The sequence below is a fragment of the Scyliorhinus torazame genome, chromosome X (genome assembly GCF_047496885.1).
Source record: "Scyliorhinus torazame isolate Kashiwa2021f chromosome X, sScyTor2.1, whole genome shotgun sequence".
Taxonomy (NCBI): domain Eukaryota; kingdom Metazoa; phylum Chordata; class Chondrichthyes; order Carcharhiniformes; family Scyliorhinidae; genus Scyliorhinus; species Scyliorhinus torazame.
In genome coordinates, this window is record NC_092738.1 from 13,852,044 (window position 1) to 13,876,548 (window position 24,505).

Consider the following 24,505-nt stretch of genomic DNA (forward strand, 5'->3'; position numbering starts at 1 on the left):
CAGTTTGGAACCAGCAGGAAGGAGTGTGCAGCAAGGGAAGTTGCTGCTGTTGTTATATATATATATATATATATGCTATTGTACATAGAACATAGAACATAGAAAATACAGCACAGAACAGGCCCTTCGGCCCACGATGTTGTGCCGAACCTTTGTCCGAGATTAATCATAGATTATCATTGAATTTACAGTGCAGAAGGAGGCCATTCGGCCCATTGAGTCTGCACCGGCTCTTGGAAAGAGCACCCTACCCAAACTCAACACCTCCACCCAACACCAAGGGCAATTTTGGACATTAAGGGCAATTTATCATTGGCCAATTCACCTAACCTGCACATCTTTGGACTGTGGGAGGAAACCGGAGCACCCGGAGGAAAACCACGCAGACACGGGGAGGACGTGCAGACTCTGCACAGACAGTGACCCAAGTCGGAATCGAACCTGGGACCCTGGAGCTGTGAAGCAATTGTGCTATCCACAATGCTACCGTGCTGCCCTTAAGAACAAATAAATCTACACTATATCATTTTACCGTAATCCATGTACCTATCCAATAGCTGCTTGAAGGTCCCTAATGTTTCCGACTCAACTACTTCCACAGGCAGTGCATTCCATGCCCCCACTACTCTCTGGGTAAAGAACCTACCTCTGATATCCCTCCTATATCTTCCACCATTCACCTTAAATTTATGTCCCCTTGTAATGGTTTGTTCCACCCGGGGAAAAAGTCTCTGACTGTCTACTCTATCTATTCCCCTGATCATCTTGTAAACCTCTCCTCTCAAGTCGCCCCTCATCTTTCTCCGTTCTAATGAGAAAAGGCCTAGCACCCTCAACCTTTCCTCGTAAGACCTACTCTCCATTCCAGGCAACATCTGGTAAATCTCCTTTGCACCTTTTCCAAAGCTTCCACATCCTTCCTAAAATGAGGCGACCAGAACTGTACACAGTACTCCAAATGTGGCCTCACCAAAGTTTTGTACAGCTGCATCATCACCTCACGGCTCTTAAATTCAATCCCTCTGTTAATGAACGCGAGCACACCATAGGCCTTCTTCACAGCTCTATCCACTTGAGTGGCAACTTTCAAAGATGTATGAACATAGACCCCAAGATCTCTCTGCTCCTCCACATTGCCAAGAACTCTACCGTTAACCCTGTATTCCGCATTCATATTTGTCCTTCCAAAATGGACAACCTCACACTTTTCAGGGTTAAACTCCATCTGCCACTTCTCAGCCCAGCTCTGCATCCTATCTATGTCTCTTTGCAGCCGACAACAGCCCTCCTTACTATCCACAACTCCACCAATCTTCGTATCGTCTGCAAATTTACTGACCCACCCTTCAACTCCCTCATCCAAGTCATTCATGAAAATCACAAACAGCAGAGGACCCAGAACTGATCCCTGCGGTACGCCACTGGTAACTGGGATCCAGGCTGAATATTTGCCATCCAACACCACTCTCTGACTTCTATCGGTTAGCCAGTTCGTTATCCAACTGGCCAAATTTCCCACTATCTCATGCCTCCTTACTTTCTGCATAAGCCTACCATGGGGAACCTTATCAAATGCCTTACTAAAATCCATGTACACTACATCCACTGCTTTACCTTCATCCACATGCTTGGTCACCTCCTCAAAGAATTCAATAAGACTTGTAAGGCAAGACCTACCCCTCACAAATCCGTGCTGACTATCCCTAATCAAGCAGTGTCTTTCCAGATGCTCAGAAATCCTATCCTTCAGTACCCTTTCCACTACTTTGCCTACCACCGAAGTAAGACTAACTGGCCTGTAATTCCCAGGGTTATCCCTAGTCCCTTTTTTGAACAGGGGCACGACATTCGCCACTCTCCAATCCCCTGGTACCACCCCTGTTGACAGTGAGGACGAAAAGATCATTGCCAACGACTCTGCAATTTCATCTCTTGCTTCCCATAGAATCCTTGGATATATCCAGTCAGGCCCGGGGGACTTGTCTATCCTCAAGTTTTTCAAAATGCCCAACACATCTTCCTTCCTAACAAGTATTTCCTCGAGCTTACCAATCTGTTTCACACTGTCCTCTCCAACAATATGGCCCCTCTCATTTGTAAATACAGAAGAAAAGTACTCGTTAAAGACCTCTCCTATCTCTTCAGACTCAATACACAATCTCCCGCTACTGTCCTTGATCGGACCTACCCTCGCTCTAGTCATTCTCATATTTCTCACATATGTGTAAAAGGCCTTGGGGTTTTCCTTGATCCTACCCGCCAAAGATTGTTCATGCCCTCTCTTAGCTCTCCTAATCCCTTTCTTCAGTTCCCTCCTGGCTCTCTTGTATCCCTCCAATGCCCTGTCTGAACCTTGTTTCCTCAGCCTTACATAAGTCTCCTTTTTCCTCTTAACAAGACATTCAAGCCTCTCTTGTCAACCATGGTTCCCTCACTCGACCATCTCTTCCCTGCCTGACAGGGACATACATATCAAGGACACGTAGCACCTGTTCCTTGAACAAGTTCCACATTTCACTTGTGTCCTTCCCTGCCAGCCTATGTTCCCAACTTATGCACTTCAATTCTTGTCTGACAACATCGTATTTACCCTTCCCCCAATTGTAAACCTTGCCCTGTTGCACGTACCTATCCCTCTCCATTACTAAAGTGAAAGTCACAGAATTGTGGTCACTATCTCCAAAATGCTCCCCCACTAACAAATCTATCACTTGCCCTGGTTCATTACCCAGTACTAAATCCAATATTGCCCCTCCTCTGGTCGGACAATCTACATACGGTGTTAGAAAAGCTTCCTGGACACACTGCGCAAACACCACCCCATCCAAACTATTTGATCTAAAGAGTTTCCACTCAATATTTGGGAAGTTAAAGTCGCCCATGACTACTACCCTATGACTTCTGCACCTTTCCAAAATCTGTTTCCCAATCTGTTCCTCCACATCTCTGCTACTATTGGGGGGCCTATAGAAAACTCCTAACAAGGTGACTGCTCCTTTCCTATTTCTGACTTCAACCCATACTACCTCAATAGGGTGATACTCCTCGAACTGCCTTTCTGCAGCTGTTATACTATCTCTAATTAATAATGCCACCCCCCCACCTCTTTTACCACCCTCCCTAATCTTATTGAAACATCTATAACCAGGGACCTCCAACAACCATTTCTGCCCCTCTTCTACCCAAGTTTCCATGATGGCCACCACATCGTAGTCCCAAGTACCGATCCATGCCTTAAGTTCACCCACCTTATTCCTGATGCTTCTTGCGTTGAAGTATACACACTTCAACCCATCTCCGTGCCTGCAAGTACTCTCCTTTGTCAGTGTTCCCTTCCCCACTGCCTCATTACACGCTTTGGCGTCCTGAATATCGGCTACCTTAGTTAATAAATAAATGTTATTACTTTGTATCCTTAAAGCTCGTGCTGGATTCTTCGTGTCCCTCACAAAACTGGCGACGAGGATGGGATGTAGTCCTCACAATCTTCCACTGGTGCCTCACTCGAAGCCTGCGCAGGTCGTTCCAGAACCGAATGGAGATAGAGACGCATACATGACGGAGGCAGCAGACTCTGACTCCGAGATGGAGACACAGGACGCATCAGAGGGGGAATCCTCGGTTCCACGGGCCGTGGATGTACAACCGTTACGCCGTTCATCACGGAAGCGCCGGTCTCCGTCTCGTTACACGCCGCCTGATCCAGCGCCGCGTGCAAATGGTGTCCGGCCTGCGGCAAAACGAGTCCGACGCCCTCCTTCGCCAGGGTCTTCGGTGGATTCCTTGGACTTTGGGGGGGGAGGGATGTTATAACCTGCCTACTTACCATTGGCTGGGGACTAATGACTATCCCACAATCCTGTGGGATTATAAGCTTCCCCAATGAGGGGGGCGGAGAAACCACTAGTAAACTCCAAGTATAAATAAAGCTGGCCAGTTTGGAACCAGCAGGAAGGAGTGTGCAGCAAGGGAAGTTGCTGCTGCTGTTATATATATATATATATATATATATATATATATATATATATATCTGTCATTGTAAATAAATGTTATTTATTTGTATCCTTAAAACTCGTGCTGGATTCTTCGTGGCCCTCACAAAAATCCTCAAAGCTCTAACTGACCCCAAACATGGATAGCCGTTTGGGGAAGGAAATTCTAAATTCCCATTACTCTCGGTGTGGAAAAAAAGTGCTTCCTGTTTTAACTCTTGAAGGGCCAAGATAATGGCACCCTCATTCTCACCAGAGGAACTAGGTGATCTAGTAATCCAGAGACCCAGGGTAATGCTCTCGGGTTCCAGGTTCGAATCCCACCCCTGCAGATGGTGAAATCTGAATTCAATAAAAATCAGGAATTAAAAGTCTAACGATGACCATGAAACCATTGTCCATTGTCGTAAAAACCCATCGGGTTCACTAATGTACTTTAGGGAAGGAAATCTGCCGTCCTTACCCGGTCTGGCCTACATGTGGCTCCAGACCCACAGCAATGTGGTTGACTCTTAACTGTCCCTCTGAAATGGCCGAATGAGGCACTCAGTTCAAGGGCAATTTGGGATGGGTAACAAATGCTGACCCAGCCCAGCGACGCCCAGATTCCATCAAACAAAATCTGCATCAGCCCTTCAAATCCTTTTGACTATTTTAAATGCCTCATTCAGATCTCCCCTCAATTTTCTACATGGCCTGGAGGTTTCGCCCTGGGTAACTGATCCACTTAGGACATCACTGTGAGTGCAAAAAAGTGACAGGGAAACCCTTGAGTAACCATTTCAGACCATCAAGTCTGTTGGAGGAAGCTTGCGCGCACTGAAACATCATGCTGGAGTCCAGCGGCCGCACACCAACATGAAGACTGGTCACTGGGCCAGTGACGAGAGAACCATGTACACTGCCTGACTCAGCACTGTCAGGACAGGACAGGAGGGAAGTTGGGTGAGGGAGAAGAGAGAGTGAAAACGCTTACAGTGGATGTGAGTCAACCTTTATAGAACGCACCGAGAAGTGAGCGCAAGCTGAGGAGGAGAACTCTCTGCCAGTTCTCCCAGTTTCGAGCTGTGCTTTAAGTGGAACTTTCATAGAATCGGAGAATCCCGACAGTGCAGGAGGCCACCATTTGGCCCACCGAGTCTGCACCAGCCCTCCGAACGAGCACCCTCCCTTAGCTAGGTCCACTCCGTCTGCCCATAACCCCATCTAACCTGCACATCTTTGGACACTAAGGGGCAATTTATCATGGTCAATCCACCTAACCTGCACATCTTTGGACACTAAGGTACAATTTAACATGGCCAATCCACCTAACCTGCACATCTTTGGACACTAAGGGGCAATTTAACATGGCCAATCCACCTAACCTGCACATCTTTGGACACTAAGGGGCAATTTAACATGGCCAATCCACCTAACCTGCACATCTTTGGACACGAAGGGACAATTTAACACGGCCAATCCACCTAACCTGCACATCTTTGAACACTAAGGGCAATTTATCATGGCCAATCCACCTAACCTGCACATCTTTGGACTGTGGGAGGAAACCGGAGCACCCGGAGGAAACCCACGCACACACGGGGAGGATGTGCAGACTCCGCACAGACAGTGACCCAAGCCGGAATCGAACCTGGGACCCTGGAGCTGTGAAGCAATTGTGCTATCCATAATGCTACCGTGCTCACAAACAGGCTCCCCTCTGCAGAGGCACTCTAACCAAATGTCAGCCAAAGCATTTTGGACAGCAAACAGCAGGTGACAAGCGGAGGGTGTGGAGGGTTAGTCTGCTGATCCAATCATTCAAATGGACTGTGGATTATTAATCAAGGAACCCGGGTTCGATTCCGGCCTTGGGTCACTGTCTGTGTGGAGTCTGCACGTTCTCCCCGTGTCTGCGTGGGTTTCCTCCGGGTGCTCCGGTTTCCTCCCATAGCCCAAAGATGTGCAGATTAGGTGGATTGGCCATGCTAAATTGCCCTTAGTGTCCAAAGGTTAGGTGGGGGTTACCGGGCTAGGATGGGGGAAGTGGGCCTAGGTAGGGTTCTCTTTCAAGGGGTCAGCACAGACCCGGTGGGCTGAATAGCCTCCTTCTGCACTGTAGGGATTCTATAATAACCCGTGTGTCTAACTTTTCTTTTATATCTGTTCATGGCCTGTGAACATCACTGGCAAGATCACCATTTGTTGCCCACCCCCAATTACCCTCAATAGAGAAAGCAATTTTCTTGAATTGCAGTTGTGTGTGGTGTGGGTACACTCACAGTGCTCTTTACTGCGTTACCTCGATCAGTTGGTGGACACTACTACTTTTCGTGACAATAGATTTATTCACAGAATGCAGCATTACATACGTCTGCTTCCTACCTCCGACCCAGCAGTCTCCCTTTACAAGTGCTCTAGGTACTTCATTAAACAATGACCTTCACCCGTGTATCTGAATAATGCCAATAACATCTTGTCGTGGTTTGACATAACAAAATGGTTGAGTAGACCATTTCAGAGGGCAGTGAAGGGTCATCACATTGCTGTGGGTCTGGAGTCACACATAGGCAGAGAAGGCAAGAATTTACTCCCCTGACAGGCATTCATGAACCGGATGGGTTTTTACAATAATTCAGTCGTTTCATGATCATTATTATTGAGTAGCATTGCCTTTCTGATTTATTAATCGAGTTCAACTGAAACCCCCCCACCAAACTGCCAAGGAGGGATTTGAACTCTCGTCTCTGCAGCTTTAGAACCAGGCCTTTGGATCACGAGGCCAGTAACATTACCATGATGTTGCTGTGCGCACTACCCTCACCCAGGTGGAACAACCTGGCAACACTTGCTGTCTGGCCGCAGCTATGAAGAATAGCCAGCTGGCAGAGTGCTGGAGGACAGCTAGTGCCCATGGTGCCACATCCAAGCAAGGAGTCAACGCCTTCAGGATAGTGGGATGGCAAGTAGAAGGGATCAGATTTGATTTCCACAAAGGTGGTTCTTGGCAGACTCAATCTCAGCAAAGACAGACCAGAATGTGGTTCATCTGGGTTGAGTTTCATCATATGTACAAAGCACCTTCTTGTTTTTTTGACACCGAAATGGGGTGTTCAATATCAGCCAGAATCCTTCCCAATTTACAGACATGGGCCGACACAACAGGGCCTACCTACTGGGCCAAGCAGCTTTTACCACATACTTCACCTTAACTTCAGCACATCATGTTAATAGTATCCAGAACCACTTCCTCCCGAGTTCCCCTTTGAAGCTATGCGAATACCAAATGGATGCAAAAGAGAACAGTCACAAACAGATCTTACCCTGTAGGATTTGACAAACCGGACAAAGACTGGGAAGAACACTGATGGAGGCGTTGTCTTGGGATTTTCTCCAAAATACTCAACCGCTTTATTGTATGCTTCCTGTAAAGAGCAGAAAGGAAATTAGGTGCAGTCTCATTAACCCTCCCATCGTCACCAGATTACAGCTGCAATCAAACCAGCTGTTTCTTTGCTGTTTCTCATTGGTAGAGGTTAAAGGTCAGGGGTCAAACAACAAGGCGTGATCGCCATACACCAAGAATTAATGACTTCTTCTGTGAAGGTGGGGTTGAATTTCTTCCTTGCTTACACGTTTAGCAATGCAGATTGATGTTTACTTAAAAGCTTGGCTGCGCGGGGAGGGGGGTGTTCCACTGCAGTTTGACATTTTCCCACACACACCATTTTATCCTGGTCTTTTCGCACACCTCGGAGAAGAACACAAGGAGTCACCTAAAACCCAGCGTGGAGAACTCACACGAGCAAGTACACTCCCATTTCACAATTTATTTTATGCATCCTGTATCCTGGTGTAGTTCAGAGACGCGATGCTCAATTTATGCCTTAACAATTGAAGGCAATCACAGAACCCAGGCAGAACTCTCCGACCTCGTCTTTAAAATAGTGCTGTGAGATCTTTTACATCCACCTGAGGCGGCAGGCGGGCCGCAGTTTAATGTTTTGTCTAAAAGACTCGGGATCGAAGTATTCCTGGTATTTTATCGTTTAAAAAAAAAAAATCATTCATGAAATGTGGGCGTTGCCGGCTCGGCCAGAATTTATCACCCATCCCCAATTGTCCTCGAGAAGGTGGTGGTGTGCCGCCATTTTGATTGGCTGCAGTCCATGTGGTATAGGTACTTCCACAGTGCAGTTAGAGAGGGAGTGCCAGGATTTTGGCCCATTGCAAGGGTCCTTCCTGTTTATTCCCCTATTTCCCCTTTCTTTTATTTTGCCGTTATCATTTTGCTCCATGGGTGATTATTGGACATGTGTCTTTAAATCAAGCAGCAGAGAGGAATGAGGAATTCAGAAGGTACAGGAGAGAACACTCTGCTGGTTTGAACAGGAGCTTCAGACTTTTAGGCACCAGAGAGAGAGATTGGGTGGGACTCGGTTTGATTGATTGATTGAGGGACTGGTCCAAAAGGACGTACTCTGCTCAGCAACCGGTTGTGATTGGATTCTATATCGTTGGAATGATTTCCAGAGTTCCAAGGAGCTCAGTTTGACTCCTGGAAGTACAAGGACAAGGACTCTCTCTCTCTCTCTCTAACCTCCATGTTTTCTCCAGGAAAGCTTTGAGTGCTGTATTTCTGAAGCTGCAGAGAACCTAAATGAATGAATCTACAGGAAAACCATTACAGGCTGCAAACAAAGGCCAGGGGCGGGATTCTCCGGCCCCCGCCGGGTCCCGATGGGTCGAGCGGCCGCCCGTTTTTGGCCAGTCCCACCGGCATGAAATGGACATGGTCCATCCCGGCGGGACCTGGTTTGGAGAGCTGTTAACGGGGTCCTCGAGAGGGGGGGGGGGGGGGGGGGGGAGATCCGGCCCCGGGGGGGCAGGCCCCCATGGTGGCCTGGCCTGCGATCGGGGCCCATCGATCTGCGGGCGGGCCTGTGCCGTGGGGGCACTCTTTCTCTCCGCGCCGACCTCTGTAAGGCTCTGCGATGGCCGACGTGCAGAAGGAAACACGCCGGCCATTCTGCGCATGCGCCAGAACACGCTGGCAGTTCTGCGCATGCGCCAACTCACGGCGGCCGGCGGAGGCCCTTCGGCGCCAGTTGGCACGGCGCCAACCCCTCCACCGCTGGCCTAGCCACCAGAGCGGCCCGACGCCGGAGTGGTTTACGCCGCTCTTGGCGCCGGTATGGGCCGCCCCGCCGCTTGCAGGAGAGTCCCGTCCCAGGACTCTCCCTCTCTCTCTCCGGAAAGGCTCTGAGTGCGGTATTTCTGAAACCATAGAGACCTGAATAAACCTACAGTGAGACCTCAAACTGAAAGGAAAGTTTGACGAGGAGTAAGGTGCTGGAAACAACCACCCGAGACAAAGACTACTTTCCCCTTTTACTTAATATTTTTCACCCCTTTCTGCCCCTGTGTTTGTCTGTCATGTGCGTCGACAGATTAGATAGATATAGAGGGGGGGGGCATGTTAAGTAGAGGGTGGGGGCAAGTTAAAATGGGGATTAGGAATTAGATAACCAGTTGTATCTGCTGCATCTTTCATTACATTTCTCATTATAAATAAAAAGTAATTGTGTTTAAAAGTAATTGTCATTAACAGAGGGATTGAATTTAAGAGCCGTGAGGTGATGATGCAGCTGTACAAAACTTTGGTAAGGCCACATTTGGAGTACTGTGTACAGTTCTGGTCGCCTCATTTTAGGAAGGATGTGGAAGCTCTGGAAAAGGTGCAAAGAAGATTTACCAGGATGTTGCCTGGAATGGAGAGTAGGTCTTACGAGGAAAGGTTGAGGGTGCTAGGCCTTTTCTCATTAGAGCGGAGAAGGATGAGGGGCGACTTGATAGAGGTTTATAAGATGATCAGGGGAATAGATAGAGTAGACGGTCAGAGACTTTTTCCCCGGGTGGAACACACCATTACAAGGGGACATAAATTTAAGGTGAAAGGTGGAAGATATAGGAGGGATATCAGAGGTAGGTTCTTTACCCAGAGAGCAGTGGGGGCATGGAATGCACTGCCTGTGGAAGTAGTTGAGTCGGAAACATTAGGGACCTTCAAGCAGCTATTGGATAGGTACATGGATGACGGTAAAATGATATAGTGTAGATTTATTTGTTCTTAAGGGCAGCACGGTAGCATTGTGGATAGCGCAATTGCTTCACAGCTCCATGGTCCCAGGTTCGATTCCGGCTTGGGTCATTGTCTGTGCGGAGTCTGCACGTCCTCCCCGTGTCTGCGTGGGTTTCCTCCGGGTGCTCCGGTTTCCTCCCACAGTCCAAAGATGTGCGGGTTAGGTAAATTGGCCAATGATAAATTGCCCTTAATGTCCAAATTGCCCTTGGTGTTGGGTGGAGGTGTTGAGTTTGGGTATGGTGCTCTTTCCAAGAGCCGGTGCAGACTCAAAGGGCCGAATGGCCTCCTTCTGCACTGTAAATTCAATGATAATCTATGATTAATCTAGGACAAAGGTTCGGCACAACATCGTGGGCCGAAGGGCCTGTTCTGTGCTGTATTTTCTATGTTCTATGTTCTATTTACAAACCTGGTGACTGTAATTATTGGACAGCCAGAGGCCAACAACGTTGGTTGTTTTTGTAAGAATTGTTGGTTAATTTACCGCGCACTAGCCCAGGGTGTCGTTACACCAGCAACAGTGAAGAAACGGCTGACATATTGGCATTTTTGAACAGCAAGCTGATTTGATATTGAGAGGAAAGCTCAGTAATACGTTCTACTTGCCTGTGCAGTTCTGGAATCTTTCTGAAGTTTTTCCAGTTTCCCTTCATTTTGTGACAGGAAATCCTTCAGGACCATATTGTGCTCGTGCATACTGCTCTCTCGTTTAACCAGCTCCATGTTGTGTCCCATCTCCTTCACGTCCAAGAGGACGTTTTCCAATGATACTGCGAGAGGAAATGGTGCGGAAAGGTCAGGAAAATACGCGGATGTGGTCTCCACAAATGCGCCTGTTGACATCTGGGACCATTACCAGACAGGAGAAAGAGGTTTGAAACTTATTACTATAATCTCTCCCCACCTATCCTGCTGTTCTGCCAAAGGCACTCAAAAGTGTCACGAGACACTCGATATGCAGCCCAAAGTGACTCACCGTTTGAGCCATCTAGATTCCATTTGATGCCACCTTCGAAATCGGCCTATCGAATCTGTGCTGCCACTTTGAAGGAGCTATCCACTTAGTCCCACTCCCCATAGCCTTCCAAACTCTGGTTATTGATCCTTCTGCCACTTGAAGCATTTTCTCCTCACTTATCGCTCAAGGCCTTCCGTGACTTTGAACACTTGTCACATCTCCTCTCTCCCCCTTGACTGCTCCGAGGAGGGCAACCCCAGTTTCCCTAGCCTCCCCACATTAACTGCAGTCTTACACCCCCGGGTAACGCTGGAACATCGTTGTCTAGGCTGGGGGCCTTGCACAGAACGAGACCAGGCCAATCTCTCCTACAACTTGAAGCAACAGGAGAAGACGGTGTCGTACAGCACTCAGGCTAACACTAACCTGCGGCAGCCTTCTCGATGAAGTGCAGCTCACTCCAGAACGTGGCGATGTTCGAGTACTTCTGTTTGATGACGAGCGCAATGTAGTGCAACAAGGTCAGCTTTCGATCGGTGGATTTGGTATCCGAGAGCTGGACAGACAGGAAACATTTTGAGAATCGGTTGATTTTTAAGTCAGATTCAGTCACGACTTTCAAAACAGAATTGGATAAATACTTGAACAGATAAAACAATCCAGGGCTACAGGGAAAGAGTAGGAGAAGCGTGATTAACTGGGTATTTCTTTCAAAAAGATTGCACAGGGCTCGATGGGCTCAGTGTGTGCTGCAACTTCATCAGCCTCAGCCGTCTCCTATAAAACTGCCACCCATTGGCCCGTTATCAAATTCCTTACCTGGCATCGAACTGAAAGAAAGTCAAAGAGCAATCACTAGGTTCCAATCTTTCCCCCGCCCGCCATGCCAAATGTGCTCCCCGCTTCAAGGGGGGGGGCTACCCTCCAGGCTTCTTACCCCCCCACCCCCTAACCAACCACCCTTACTTGTCAGCTCAGATATGAAAGGACAATTTTCATGAGAATGGCTACAGGGATGGGGGGGGGGGGGGGGGGGGGGGGCTCCAGGGATGGGGGGGCTTCAGTTACGTTGAGATTGGAGAGGCTGGGGCCGTTCTCCTTGGAGAGAAAAAGGTTGACAGATTTGATTGAGGTGTTCAATATCAGGAGGGGCGGGGGGCTGGACAGAGTGGATGGGACGGAAACCATTCCCTTGTGACGGAGGGCTCGAAAACCAGAGGACACCAATTTAAGGTGAATTTAAGGCAAAAGAGAACCAGAGGCGACATGAGGGGAAATGTTTTTACGCAGAAACTGACTGGAACACTCTGCCCGAGAGTGCAGAGGAGGTGGATTCAATCAAGGCCTTCAAAAGGCGATTGGATCACAATCTTAAAATAAAAGATGTGCAGGCCTAGGAGGGAAAAGGCATGGGGAGTGGGACTAGCTGGATTGCTCTCGCAGAGCGCCAACACAGTCATGACAGGCCAAATGGCCTGCTTTTCTGCTGTAACCATTCTTTAATTCTATCTTCCTTTATGGTTTAGCATTACGGAGCAATTCAGTAAAGTATCCACACTCTCGATGGGGGGGAAAAGCACATTCAGGATGAATAAATACATGTTTTCTGCTGCAGTTCTACTGGCCTCTTATGAGAATTACAATCTGAAATGGGACTTCCCAATGCGAGGCATCAATGGGTTGCTAGGGCGATCGCTCCGGGTGACCAGCGTTGAAAGTTGAACAATAGTTCAAACCTTCCTGAATACCAGTTTCTCTTTTGAAAAAAAAAAATTCCCTGCAGAAGTGACTTTCGGCAAGTTTGTGAATAATTTGCAAAGACCGTGGAACCTTGATCCAAAATCAAGTCCAGAAACGCTAATTTTCTTCTTTTGGTTGAGGGCAGTGAAGAGTCAACCACTTTGCTGTGGGGTCTGGAGTCACATGTAGGCCAGACCAGGTAAGGACGGCAGATTTCCTTCCCTAAAGCAGGCATTGTCAAACTCGGGGGCACGACCCGCGGGTGGGTCGCGGACGGGTGTCGGGAGGGTCGCCGAACCATCCGTCGCGGCGCTCCCGATCGCGCAACAGCTGCAGCAGCTGGCTGTTAATAACGCCGGCTGCAAGCGGCCTTCAAAACGGCCGCAAACATGTAAAAGAAATGCGGGGCTTCCGGGTGCGGCGATGACCAGCTGAGTCGCACGTTTCGGCAGCTCCCGGTGAAACGGACTTTTGGGCTCTTGATAGGAGCCCCAACGGCAATTTTGACGGCTAAAAACACTGTGCGGTAAACCAGAAGGGAATCCCCCCTGGACACGGATGAAAAAAGGGGGAGAAAGTGGCCGGATTGCAGTGGATCCTTTAGAACAGCGGCAAGGAAGGCAAGCAAAAACCAAGATGGCGTCGGAAGGTGGCAGTTTAACATGGGGCCCTGAACAACAAGAGTTCTTGAAATGCTGTGTGGAAGAGATCAAAAAGGAAATGAAGAAAGAGCTGTTGGCCCCGATATTACAGGCGATTGAAGGGCTAAAGGAGGAACAAAAAACCCAGGAGCGGGAGCTTCGGGTCGTGAAGGCAAAGGCAGCCGAGAATGAGGACGACATACAGGGCCTGGTGGTGAAGACGGAGACGCAGGAGGCACATCATAAACGATGTGTGGAAAGGTTGGAGGCACTGGAGAACAACGCAAGGAGGAACAACCTGAGGATTCTTGGTCTTCCTGAAGGTGTGGAGGGAGCGGACGTCGGGGCATATGTGAGCACGATGCTGCACTCGTTAATGGGAACGGAGGCCCCGGCGGGTCCGTTGGAGGTGGAGGGAGCATACCGAGTGATGGCGCGAGGGCCGAGAGCAGGAGAAATTCCCAGAGCCATAGTGGTGAGATTCCTCCGTTTTAAGGATAGAGAAATTGTCTTTAGATGGGCAAAGAAAACTCGGAGCAGTAAATGGGAGAACGCGGTGATCCGCGTTTATCAAGACTGGAGTGCGGAGGTGGCGAGAAGGAGGGCGAGCTTTAATCGGGCCAAGGCGGTGCTTCATAAAAAGAAGATAAAATTTGGAATGCTGCAACCGGCAAGACTGTGTGTCACATATCGAGGGAGGCACCACTACTTTGAGACGGCGGATGAAGCGTGGACTTTTATTGTGGAAGAAAAACTGGAATGAGCGGGTTATTAAAAAGAACGTTTGAACAAAGTGGTGGGGCGAATGTGGGGGGCAAAGAGGGGGATTAAAAAGGGGGGAAAGAGGAGTTTTATGTACTAATCCTGCGATGTGGTAACTTTTCTCTCTCCCACAGGTGGTGATGGGGGGAGGAGGGGAGGTGGAGGAGATGGGGTGTTGGCCATTGGGGGCAGGGCCAAGGAAGAAGCGCGGGCTTGGTTCCCGCGCTATGATAATCATGGCGGGAATAGAGAAGCAGGAAGGAGGGGGCGTCGCACGGTGCGAGCCGAGGTCACGGGGGGAAGCCGAGGTCGGCCAGAGTTTGCTGACTTCTGGGAGCAACATGGGGGGAGTAATTACGCTAGCGGGGGATCTAGCGGGGGGGTGGGTGGGAGGGGGGAATTACTGGGTTGCTGCTGCTGGGGAGAGGGGGGAGCTGATATGGGAGGGGATGGGCGGGGGGGCACCGCCTGGGGGAGATACAGCTGCGTGGGAACCGGGTGAGGAGCTGGAAAAAGGTGATGGCTAATCGACAAGGGGGGGGGGGGGGGGGGGGGGGGGGGGGGGTAGGAAGCCCCCCAACCCGGCTGATCACGTGGAACGTGAGAGGGCTGAACGGGCCGTTAAAGAGGGCACGGGTACTCGCACACCTTAAGAAACTTAAGGCAGATGTGGTTATGTTACAGGAAACGCACCTGAAACTGATAGACCAGGTTAGGCTACGCAAAGGATGGGTGGGGCAGGTGTTCCATTCGGGGCTAGATGCGAAAAACAGGGGGGTGGCTATATTAGTGGGGAAGCGGGTAATGTTCGAGGCAAAGACTATAGTGGCGGATAACGGGGGCAGATACGTGATGGTGAGTGGCAAACTACAGGGGGAGACGGTGGTTTTGGTAAACGTATATGCCCCGAACTGGGATGATGCCAATTTTATGAGGCGGATGCTAGGACGCATTCCGGACCTAGAGATGGGAAAGCTGATAATGGGGGGAGATTTTAATACGGTGTTGGAACCAGGGCTGGATAGGTCGAAGTCCAGGACTGGAAGGAGGCCGGCAGCAGCCAAGGTACTTAAAGATTTTATCGAGCAGATGGGAGGTGTAGACCCGTGGAGATTTAGCAGACCTAGGAGTAAGGAGTTCTCGTTTTTCTCCTATGTCCATAAAGTCTACTCGCGAATAGACTTTTTGTGCTGGGAAGGGCGTTGATCCCGAAGGTGAGGGGAACGGAGTATACGGCTATAGCCATTTCGGATCACGCTCCACACTGGGTGGACTTGGAGATAGGGGAGGAAACAGGAGGGCGCCCACCCTGGAGAATGGACATGGGACTAATGGCAGATGAGGGGGTGTGTCTAAGGGTGAGGGGGTGCATTGAAAAGTACTTGGAACTCAATGATAATGGGGAGGTCCAGGTGGGAGTGGTCTGGGAGGCGTTGAAGGCGGTGGTTAGAGGGGAGCTGATATCAATAAGGGCACATAAAGGGAAGCAGGAGAGTAAGGAACGGGAGCGGTTGCTGCAAGAACTTTTGAGGGTGGACAGACAATATGTGGAAGTACCGGAGGAGGGACTGTACAGGGAAAGGCAAAGGCTACATGTAGAATTTGACTTGCTGACTACGGGCACTGCAGAGGCACAATGGAGGAAGGCACAGGGTGTACAGTACGAATATGGGGAGAAGGCGAGCAGGTTGCTGGCACACCAATTGAGGAAAAGGGGAGCAGCGAGGGAAATAGGGGGAGTGAGGGATGAGGAAGGAGAGATGGAGCGGGGAGCGGAGAGAGTGAATGGAGTGTTCAAGACATTTTATAAAAAATTATATGAAGCTCAACCCCCGGATGGGAGGGAGAGAATGATGGGCTTCTTGGATCGGCTGGAATTTCCCAAGGTGGAAGAGCAGGAAAGGGTGGGACTGGGAGCACAGATCGAGGTAGAAGAAGTGGTGAAAGGAATTAGGAGCATGCAGGCGGGAAAGGCCCCGGGACCGGATGGATTCCCAGTCGAATTCTATAGAAAATATGTGGACTTGCTCGCCCCGGTATTGACGAGGACCTTTAATGAGGCAAAGGAAAGGGGACAACTGCCCCCGACTATGTCTGAAGCAACGATATCTCTTTAAGAAGGAAAAGGACCCGCTACAATGCGGGTCCTATAGACCTATTTCCCTCCTAAATGTAGATGCCAAGATCCTGGCCAAGGTAATGGCAATGAGAATAGAGGAATGTGTCCCGGGGGTGGTCCACGAGGACCAAACTGGGTTTGTGAAGGGGAGACAGCTGAACACGAATATACGGAGGCTGTTAGGGGTAATGATGATGGCCCCACCAGAGGGGGAAACGGAGATAGTAGTGGCAATGGATGCCGAGAAAGCATTTGATAGAGTGGAGTGGGGTTATTTGTGGGAGGTGTTGAGGAGATTTGGTTTTGGAGAGGGGTATGTTAGATGGGTGCAGCTGTTGTATAGGGCCCCAATGGCGAGCGTGGTCACGAATGGACGGGGATCTGCATATTTTCGGCTCCATAGAGGGACAAGGCAGGGATGCCCTCTGTCCCCATTATTGTTTGCACTGGCGATTGAGCCCCTGGCGATAGCGTTGAGGGGTTCCAAGAAGTGGAGGGGAGTACTTAGAGGAGGAGAAGAACACCGGGTATCTTTGTATGCGGACGATTTGCTACTATACGTGGCAGACCCGGCGGAGGGGATGCCAGAAATAATGCGGATACTTGGGGAGTTTGGGGATTTTTCAGGGTATAAATTGAACATGGGGAAAAGTGAGTTGTTTGTGGTGCATCCAGGGGAGCAGAGTAGAGAAATAGAGGACCTACCGTTGAGGAAGGTAACAAGGGACTTTCGTTACCTGGGGATCCAGATAGCCAAGAATTGGGGCACATTGCATAGGTTAAATTTAACGCGGTTGGTGGAACAAATGGAGGAGGATTTCAAGAGATGGGATATGGTATCCCTGTCACTGGCAGGGAGGGTGCAGGCGGTTAAGATGGTGGTCCTCCCGAGATTCCTCTTTGTGTTTCAGTGCCTCCCGGTGGTGATCACGAAGGCTTTTTTTAAAAGGATTGAAAAGAGCATCATGGGTTTTGTGTGGGCCGGGAAGACCCCGAGAGTGAGGAAGGGATTCTTACAGCGTAGCAGGGATAGGGGGGGGGCTGGCACTACCGAGCCTAAGTGAGTATTATTGGGCCGCTAATATTTCAATGGTGAGTAAGTGGATGGGAGAGGAGGAGGGAGCGGCGTGGAAGAGATTAGAGAGGGCGTCCTGTAGGGGGACTAGCCTACAGGCTATGGTGACAGCCCCATTGCCGTTCTCACCGAGGAACTACACCACAAGCCCGGTGGTGGTGGCTACACTGAAGATTTGGGGACAGTGGAGGCGGCATAGGGGAAAGACTGGAGCCTTGGGGGGGTCCCCGATAAGAAACAACCATAGGTCTGCCCCGGGGGGAATGGATGGGGGATATGGAATGTGGCAAAGAGCAGGAATAACGCAACTGAAAGATCTGTTTGTGGATGGGAAGTTCGCGAGTCTGGGAGCGCTGACCGAGAAATATGGGTTGCCCCAAGGGAATGCATTCAGGTATATGCAACTGAGGGCTTTTGCGAGGCAACAGGTGAGGGAATTCCCGCAGCTCCCGACACAAGAGGTGCAGGACAGAGTGATCTCAAAGACATGGGTGGGGGATGGTAAGGTGTCAGATATATATAGGGAAATGAGGGATGAAGGGGAGACTATGGTAGATGAACTAAAAGGGAAATGGGAAGAAGAGCTGGGGGAGGAGATCGAGGAGGGGCTGTGGGCAGATGCCCTAAGCAGGGTAAACTCGTCGTCCTCGTGTGCCAGGCTAAGCCTGATTCAGTTTAAGGTATTACACAGGGCGCATATGACTGGAGCACGGCTCAGTAAATTTTTTGGGGTGGAGGATAGGTGTGCGAGGTGCTCGAGAAGCCCAGCGAATCATACCCATATGTTTTGGTCATGCCCGGCACTACAGAGGTTTTGGATGGGGGTGACAAAGGTGCTTTCAAAAGTAGTGGGGGTCCGGGTCGAACCAAGCTGGGGGTTGGCTATATTTGGGGTTGCACAAGAGCCGGGAGTGCAGGAGGCGAGAGAGGCCGATGTTTTGGCCTTTGCGTCCCTAGTAGCCCGGCGCAGGATATTGCTAATGTGGAAAGAAGCCAAGCCCCCGGGGGTGGAGACCTGGATAAATGACATGGGGGGTTTATAAAGCTAGAGCGGATTAAGTTCGTCCTAAGGGGGTCGGCTCAAGGGTTCACCAGGCGGTGGCAACCGTTCGTCGAATACCTCGCAGAAAGATAGATGGAATGGAAAAAAGAAGGCAGCAGCAGCAGCCCAGGATCTGGGGGGGGGGGGGGGGGGGGAACCAGAAGGACTCTCAGGGTTGTTAATATATACTGTATAATATGTATAGGTCGTTGCTACAGATAATTATATATTGGACTGTTAAATTATATTTTTGGAGAGTGTTACTTGTGATAAGGCAGTTGCCAATTAGGGTTAGTTTTCATTTTTGTTATTTATTATTTATTCATTTTTTGTTTATAAAATAGGTCATTGTTATTTGTGTTGTTATAATATTGTGTAAAGGATGCACAATGTACTGTGTTGGTTGACAAAAATTTTCAATAAAGTATTTATAAAAAAAAAAGTAAAAGAAATGCGGCCGCACTGCGCATGCGTGCCAGATCATCGGCGCGCATCCACAAAACTATGCGCACGTTCGCCGATGATCGGGCACACATGCACAGTGACGGCCGCTTTTTTTTTTTTAAACGGTCGCAGCTTTTTGTTTTACAAGTTCGGGGAGGTTTTATTAATTTTTTTCATTCATTTTTTTTTTACAAGTTCGGCGGTTTATTTGCTAAATTAAAAATTTTTTTTTTAGAACATACAGTGCAGAAGGAGGCCATTTGGCCCATCGAGTCTGCACCGACCCACTTAAGCCCTCACTTCCACCCTACCCCCGTAACCCAATAACCCCATCTAACCTTTTTTTTGGTCACAAAGGGCAATTTATCATGGCCAATCCACCTAACCGGATTTTACCGGAACAAAATGCAGAACTTTGGACAGATGGAGACTCCATGCTTTCCGACACCGGAAGGCTTCACCTTCATCCAACAAGTTCCATTGGAGGAGCGCGTACGAGGGCCAAAGGGACCCAAAACCATTTCCTCCATTTTCGTCAGCAGCAAACAAGGTAAGAGAAAATGGTGGGTCGCGCAGGTCAGCCGGCGTGGGTCGCGCAGGTCGGCCGGCGTGGGTCGCGCAGGTCGGCCGGCGTGGGTCGCGCAGGTCGGCCGGCGTGGGTCGCGCAGGTCGGCCGGCGTGGGTCGCGAAGGTCGGCCGGCTTGGGTCGCGAAGGTCGGCCGGCGTGGGTCGCGAAGGTCGGCCGGCGTGGGTCGCGAAGGTCGGCCGGCGTGGGTCGCGAAGGTCGGCCGGCGTGGGTCGCGAAGGTCGGCCGGCGTGGGTCGCGAAGGTCGGCCGGTGTGGGTCGCGAAGGTTGGCCAGTTGGTAAAAATGGGTCTCGAAAAAAAAGTTTGAAGAACACTGCCCTAAAGGACATTAGTGAAACAGGTGGATTTTTTGACAATCGACAATGGTAATTTAATTCCAGATTTTTCTTTTTTCCAAATTCAAATTTCGCCATCTGCAGTGGTGGGATTTGAACACGATCCCCAGAACATTACCCTCTGGATTACTAGTGTAGTGACATTAGCACTACGCCACTGCCTCCCCTCTCTCAATTCTCTCACTCATGGTATACTTGAATCTTTTCGGGCATCAGTGAGGAGTTTTATTGCTTTGATAATTCCTGTAGAATTCAACATATCTGCTTCAACGTACATTCTGGAAGACCATTAGCAAAAAGGAAAACATGTTCCTTTTGGGTGCCATGGTAGCACAGTGGTTAGCACTGTTGCTTCTCAGCGGCAGGGTTCCAGGTTCGATTCCCAGCTTGGGTCACTGTCTGTGCAGAGTCTGCACGTTCTCCCCGTGTCTGCGTGGATTTCCTCCGGGCGCTCCGGTTTCCTCCCACACGTCCCCAAAGGCGTGCTGTTAGGTGAAATGGACATTCTGAATTCTCCCTCTGTGTACCTGAACAGGTGCCGGAATGTGGCGACTAGGGGCTTTTCACAGTAACTTCATTGCAGTGTTAATGTAAGCCTACTTGGGACAATAAAGATTATTATTCAGAAAGGGTTGGCAGTCTACAGACTAAACGCTGACTGGTTTAAAAAAAATATCTCATTGGCTCGGCCTTCATTTCTTCAAGGACTGGGAGGTCTATGCTGTGAGCGTACAGTAGGATTTCTGGCTTCGATAGCTGGTTTGAGCAAAGATTAGCCATGCAGTTGAACTTGGCTGAGCAGAAAATGTGCTTGGATCGCAGTGGTTGCCAATAACGGATGAAAAATCGCAAACTGGCAAACATGGGATTATTTATAGTAGCAGAGATGTGGAGGAACAGATTGGGAAACAGATTTTGGAAAGGTGCAGAAGTCATAGGGTAGTAGTCATGGGCGACTTTAACTTCCCAAATATTGAGTGGAAACTCTTTAGATCAAATAGTTTGGATGGGGTGGTGTTTGTGCAGTGTGTCCAGGAAGCTTTTCTAACACAGTATGTAGATTGTCCGACCAGAGGAGGGGCAATATTGGATTTAGTACTGGGTAATGAACCAGGGCAAGTGATAGATTTGTTAGTGGGGGAGCATTTTGGAGATAGTGACCACAATTCTGTGACTTTCACTTTAGTAATGGAGAAGGATAGGTACGTGCAACAGGGCAAGGTTTACAATTGGGGGAAGGGTAAATACGATGTTGTCAGACGAGAATTGAAGTGCATAAATTGGGAACATAGGCTGGCAGGGAAGGACACAAGTGAAATGTGGAACTTGTTCAAGGAACAGGTGCTACGTGTCCTTGATATGTATGTCCCTGTCAGGCAGGGAAGAGATGGCCGAGTGAGGGAACCATGGTTGACAAGAGAGGTTGAATGTCTTGTTAAGAGAAAAAAGGTGACTTATGTAAGGCTGAGGAAACAAGGTTCAGACAGGGCATTGGAGGGATACAAGATAGCCAGGAGGGAACTGAAGAAAGGGATTAGGAGAGCTAAGAGAGGGCATGAACAATCTTTGGCGGGTAGGATCAAGGAAAACCCCAAGGCCTTTTACACATATGTGAGAAATATGAGAATGACTAGAGCGAGGGTAGGTCCGATCAAGGACAGTAGCGGGAGATTGTGTATTGAGTCTGAAGAGATAGGAGAGGTCTTGAATGAGTACTTTTCTTCTGTATTTACAAATGAGAGGGGCCATATTGTTGGAGAGGACAGTGTGAAACAGATTGGTAAGCTCGAGGAAATACTTGTTAGGAAGGAAGATGTGTTGGGCATTTTGAAAAACTTGAGGATAGACAAGTCCCCCGGGCCTGACGGGATATATCCAAGGATTCTATGGGAAGCAAGAGATGAAATTGCAGAGCCGTTGGCAATTATCTTTTCGTCCTCACTGTCAACAGGGGTGGTACCAGGGGATTGGAGAGTGGCGAATGTCGTGCCCCTGTTCTGGGAGGTGAGTAGTTAGTTTAAAAGCACTTACCTTTACAGGAGCAGCCCTTTGGATTTCGGCGGCAGCGGTGCGCAGGGGCCTTCTGGGAGGTGAGTAGTTAGTTTAAAAGCACTTACCTTTACAGGAGCAGCCCTTTGGATTTCGGCGGGAACCGGAAGTTCGACCTCTGGCAAGTCCCCCCCCCCCCAACCAATAAATTCTGGTGGAGAGGAAACCCGAGACACTACACGTGTAGTGTCTCCCACCCGCCCTCCTCCTCTAACCTAATAATAAGACCCATTGGTGTAAGGTAAGTGCCATATTATATTATTATATTATTAGCATTGTGCAGGTCAAGGATTGGAGGTGGAGGAGCAGTCTCTGTCAGCGAGAGAACCTGAGAACATCTCAGAAGGTAAGCAAGTGATTTTTACTTTTATACCTGTTTTTCAAATTGTGTGTGCCGGGGGGAAACTGAAGTGACATCACAGAAAAGCTGTGACCTGAGTGGCTGGTTGGGATTCTAACCTAAATTTTTTTGAGTATTTGGGAACTAATTAAACATAATAACTTAATTATAATTTAGAGGATATCTAAGCCAGAGATCGGAGAATATTATAGTTAGCTATCGCATTTCTATTAGAAATCTAGTGCTAGGAAACAGATAGTTGACAGTAACTTTGAAATTTAAAAAAAGTATTTAAAAAAAAAAAAAAAAGACAAATTTTAATTTTAATTAATTGACGCAATGTCAGTTAGAGGGGTGCTGTGCTCTGACTGTGAGATGTGGCAGGTCCGGGAGGCTTCCAGCGTCCCGGATGGCTTCATCTGCAGAAAGTGCACCCAACTGCAGCTCCTCACAGACCGCATGGTTCGGCTGGAGCAGCAATTGGATGCACTTAGGAGCATGCAGGTGGCGGAAAGCGTCATAGATCACAGTTATGTAAGTGTGGTCACACCCAAGGTGCAGGCAGAGAAATGGGTGACCACCAGAAAGGGCAGGCAGTCAGTGCAGGAATCCCCTGTGGTTGTCCCCCTCTCGAACAGATATACCCCTTTGGATACTGTCGGGGGGGATAGCCTATCAGGGGAAAACAGCAGCAGCCAGAGCAGTGGCACCACGGCTGGCTCTGATGTTCAGAAGGGAGGGTCAAAGCGCAGAAGAGTAATAGTTATAGGGGACTCTATAGTCAGGGGCACAGATAGGCGCTTCTGTGGACGTGAAAGAGACTCCAGGATGGTATGTTGCCTCCCTGGTGCCAGGGTCCAGGATGTCTCCGAACGGGTAGAGGGAATCCTGAAGGGGGAGGGCAAACAGGCAGAGGTCGTTGTACATATTGGTACTAACGACATAGGCAGGAAGGGGCATGAGGTCCTGCAGCAGGAGTTCAGGGAGCTAGGCAGAAAGTTAAAAGACAGGACCTCGAGGGTTGTAATCTCGGGATTACTCCCTGTGCCACGTGCCAGTGAGGCTAGAAATAGGAAGATAGAGCAGACAAACACGTGGCTAAACAGCTGGTGTAGGAGGGAGGGTTTCTGTTATCTGGACCACTGGGAGCTCTTCCGGGGCAGGTGTGACCTGTATAAGATGGACGGGTTGCATCTAAACCGGAGAGGCATAAATATCCTGGCCGCGAGGTTTGCTAGTGTCACACGGGAGGGTTTAAACTAGTATGGCAGGGGGGTGGGCACGGGAGCAATAGGTCAGAAGGTGAGAGCATTGAGGGAGAACTAGGGAATAGGGACAGTGTGGCTCTGAGGCAGCGCAGACGGGGAGAAGTTGCTGAACACAGCGGGTCTGGTGGCCTGAAGTGCATATGTTTTAATGCAAGGAGCATTACGGGTAAGGCAGATGAACTTAGAGCTTGGATTACTACTTGGAACTATGATGTTGTTGCCATTACAGAGACCTGGTTGAGGGAAGGGCAGGATTGGCAGCTAAACGTTCCAGGATTTAGATGTTTCAGGCGGGATAGAGGGGGATGTAAAAGGGGAGGCGGAGTTGCGCTACTTGTTCAGGAGAGTATCACAGCTATACAGCGAGAGGACACCTCAGAGGGCAGTGAGGCTATATGGGTAGAGATCAGGAATAAGAAGGGTGCAGTCACAATGTTGGGGGTATACTACAGGCCTCCCAACAGCCAGCGGGAGATAGAGGAGCAGATAGGTAGACAGATTTTGGAAAAGAGTAAAAACAACAGGGTTGTGGTGATGGGAGACTTCAACTTCCCCAATATTGACTGGGACTCACTTAGTGCCAGGGGCTTAGACGGGGCAGAGTTTGTAAGGAGCATCCAGGAGGGCTTCTTAAAACAATATGTAAACAGTCCAACTAGGGAAGGGGCGGTACTGGACCTGGTATTGGGGAATGAGCCCGGCCAGGTGGTAGATGTTTCAGTAGGGGAGCATTTCGGTAACAGTGACCACAATTCAGTAAGTTTTAAAGTACTGGTGGACAAGGATAAGAGTGGTCCGAGGATGAATGTGCTAAATTGGGGGAAGGCTAATTATAACAATATTAGGCGGGAACTGAAGAACATAGATTGGGGGCGGATGTTTGAGGGCAAATCAACATCTGACATGTGGGAGGCTTTCAAGTGTCAGTTGAAAGGAATACAGGACAGGCATGTTCCTGTGAGGAAGAAAGATAAATACGGCAATTTTCGGGAACCTTGGATGACGAGTGATATTGTAGGCCTCGTC

At 49.3% G+C, this 24,505-nt stretch overlaps 1 protein-coding gene across 4 annotated transcripts in view; it reads right to left on the reverse strand.

Annotated features, from left to right (window-relative positions):
• LOC140405528 (formin-like protein 3) overlaps positions 1 to 24,505 on the reverse strand; it is a 923,557-nt gene that overhangs the window by 71,374 nt on the left and 827,678 nt on the right. For all 4 annotated transcript variants that reach the window (XM_072494084.1, XM_072494083.1, XM_072494082.1 and 1 more), the window contains 3 exons: positions 11,504 to 11,633; positions 10,726 to 10,889; positions 7,298 to 7,399 (listed from right to left, as the gene is read on the reverse strand). In XM_072494084.1, the coding sequence (XP_072350185.1) occupies positions 7,298 to 7,399; positions 10,726 to 10,889; positions 11,504 to 11,633 (396 nt within the window). The remainder of the gene's footprint in view (positions 1 to 7,297; positions 7,400 to 10,725; positions 10,890 to 11,503; positions 11,634 to 24,505) is intronic.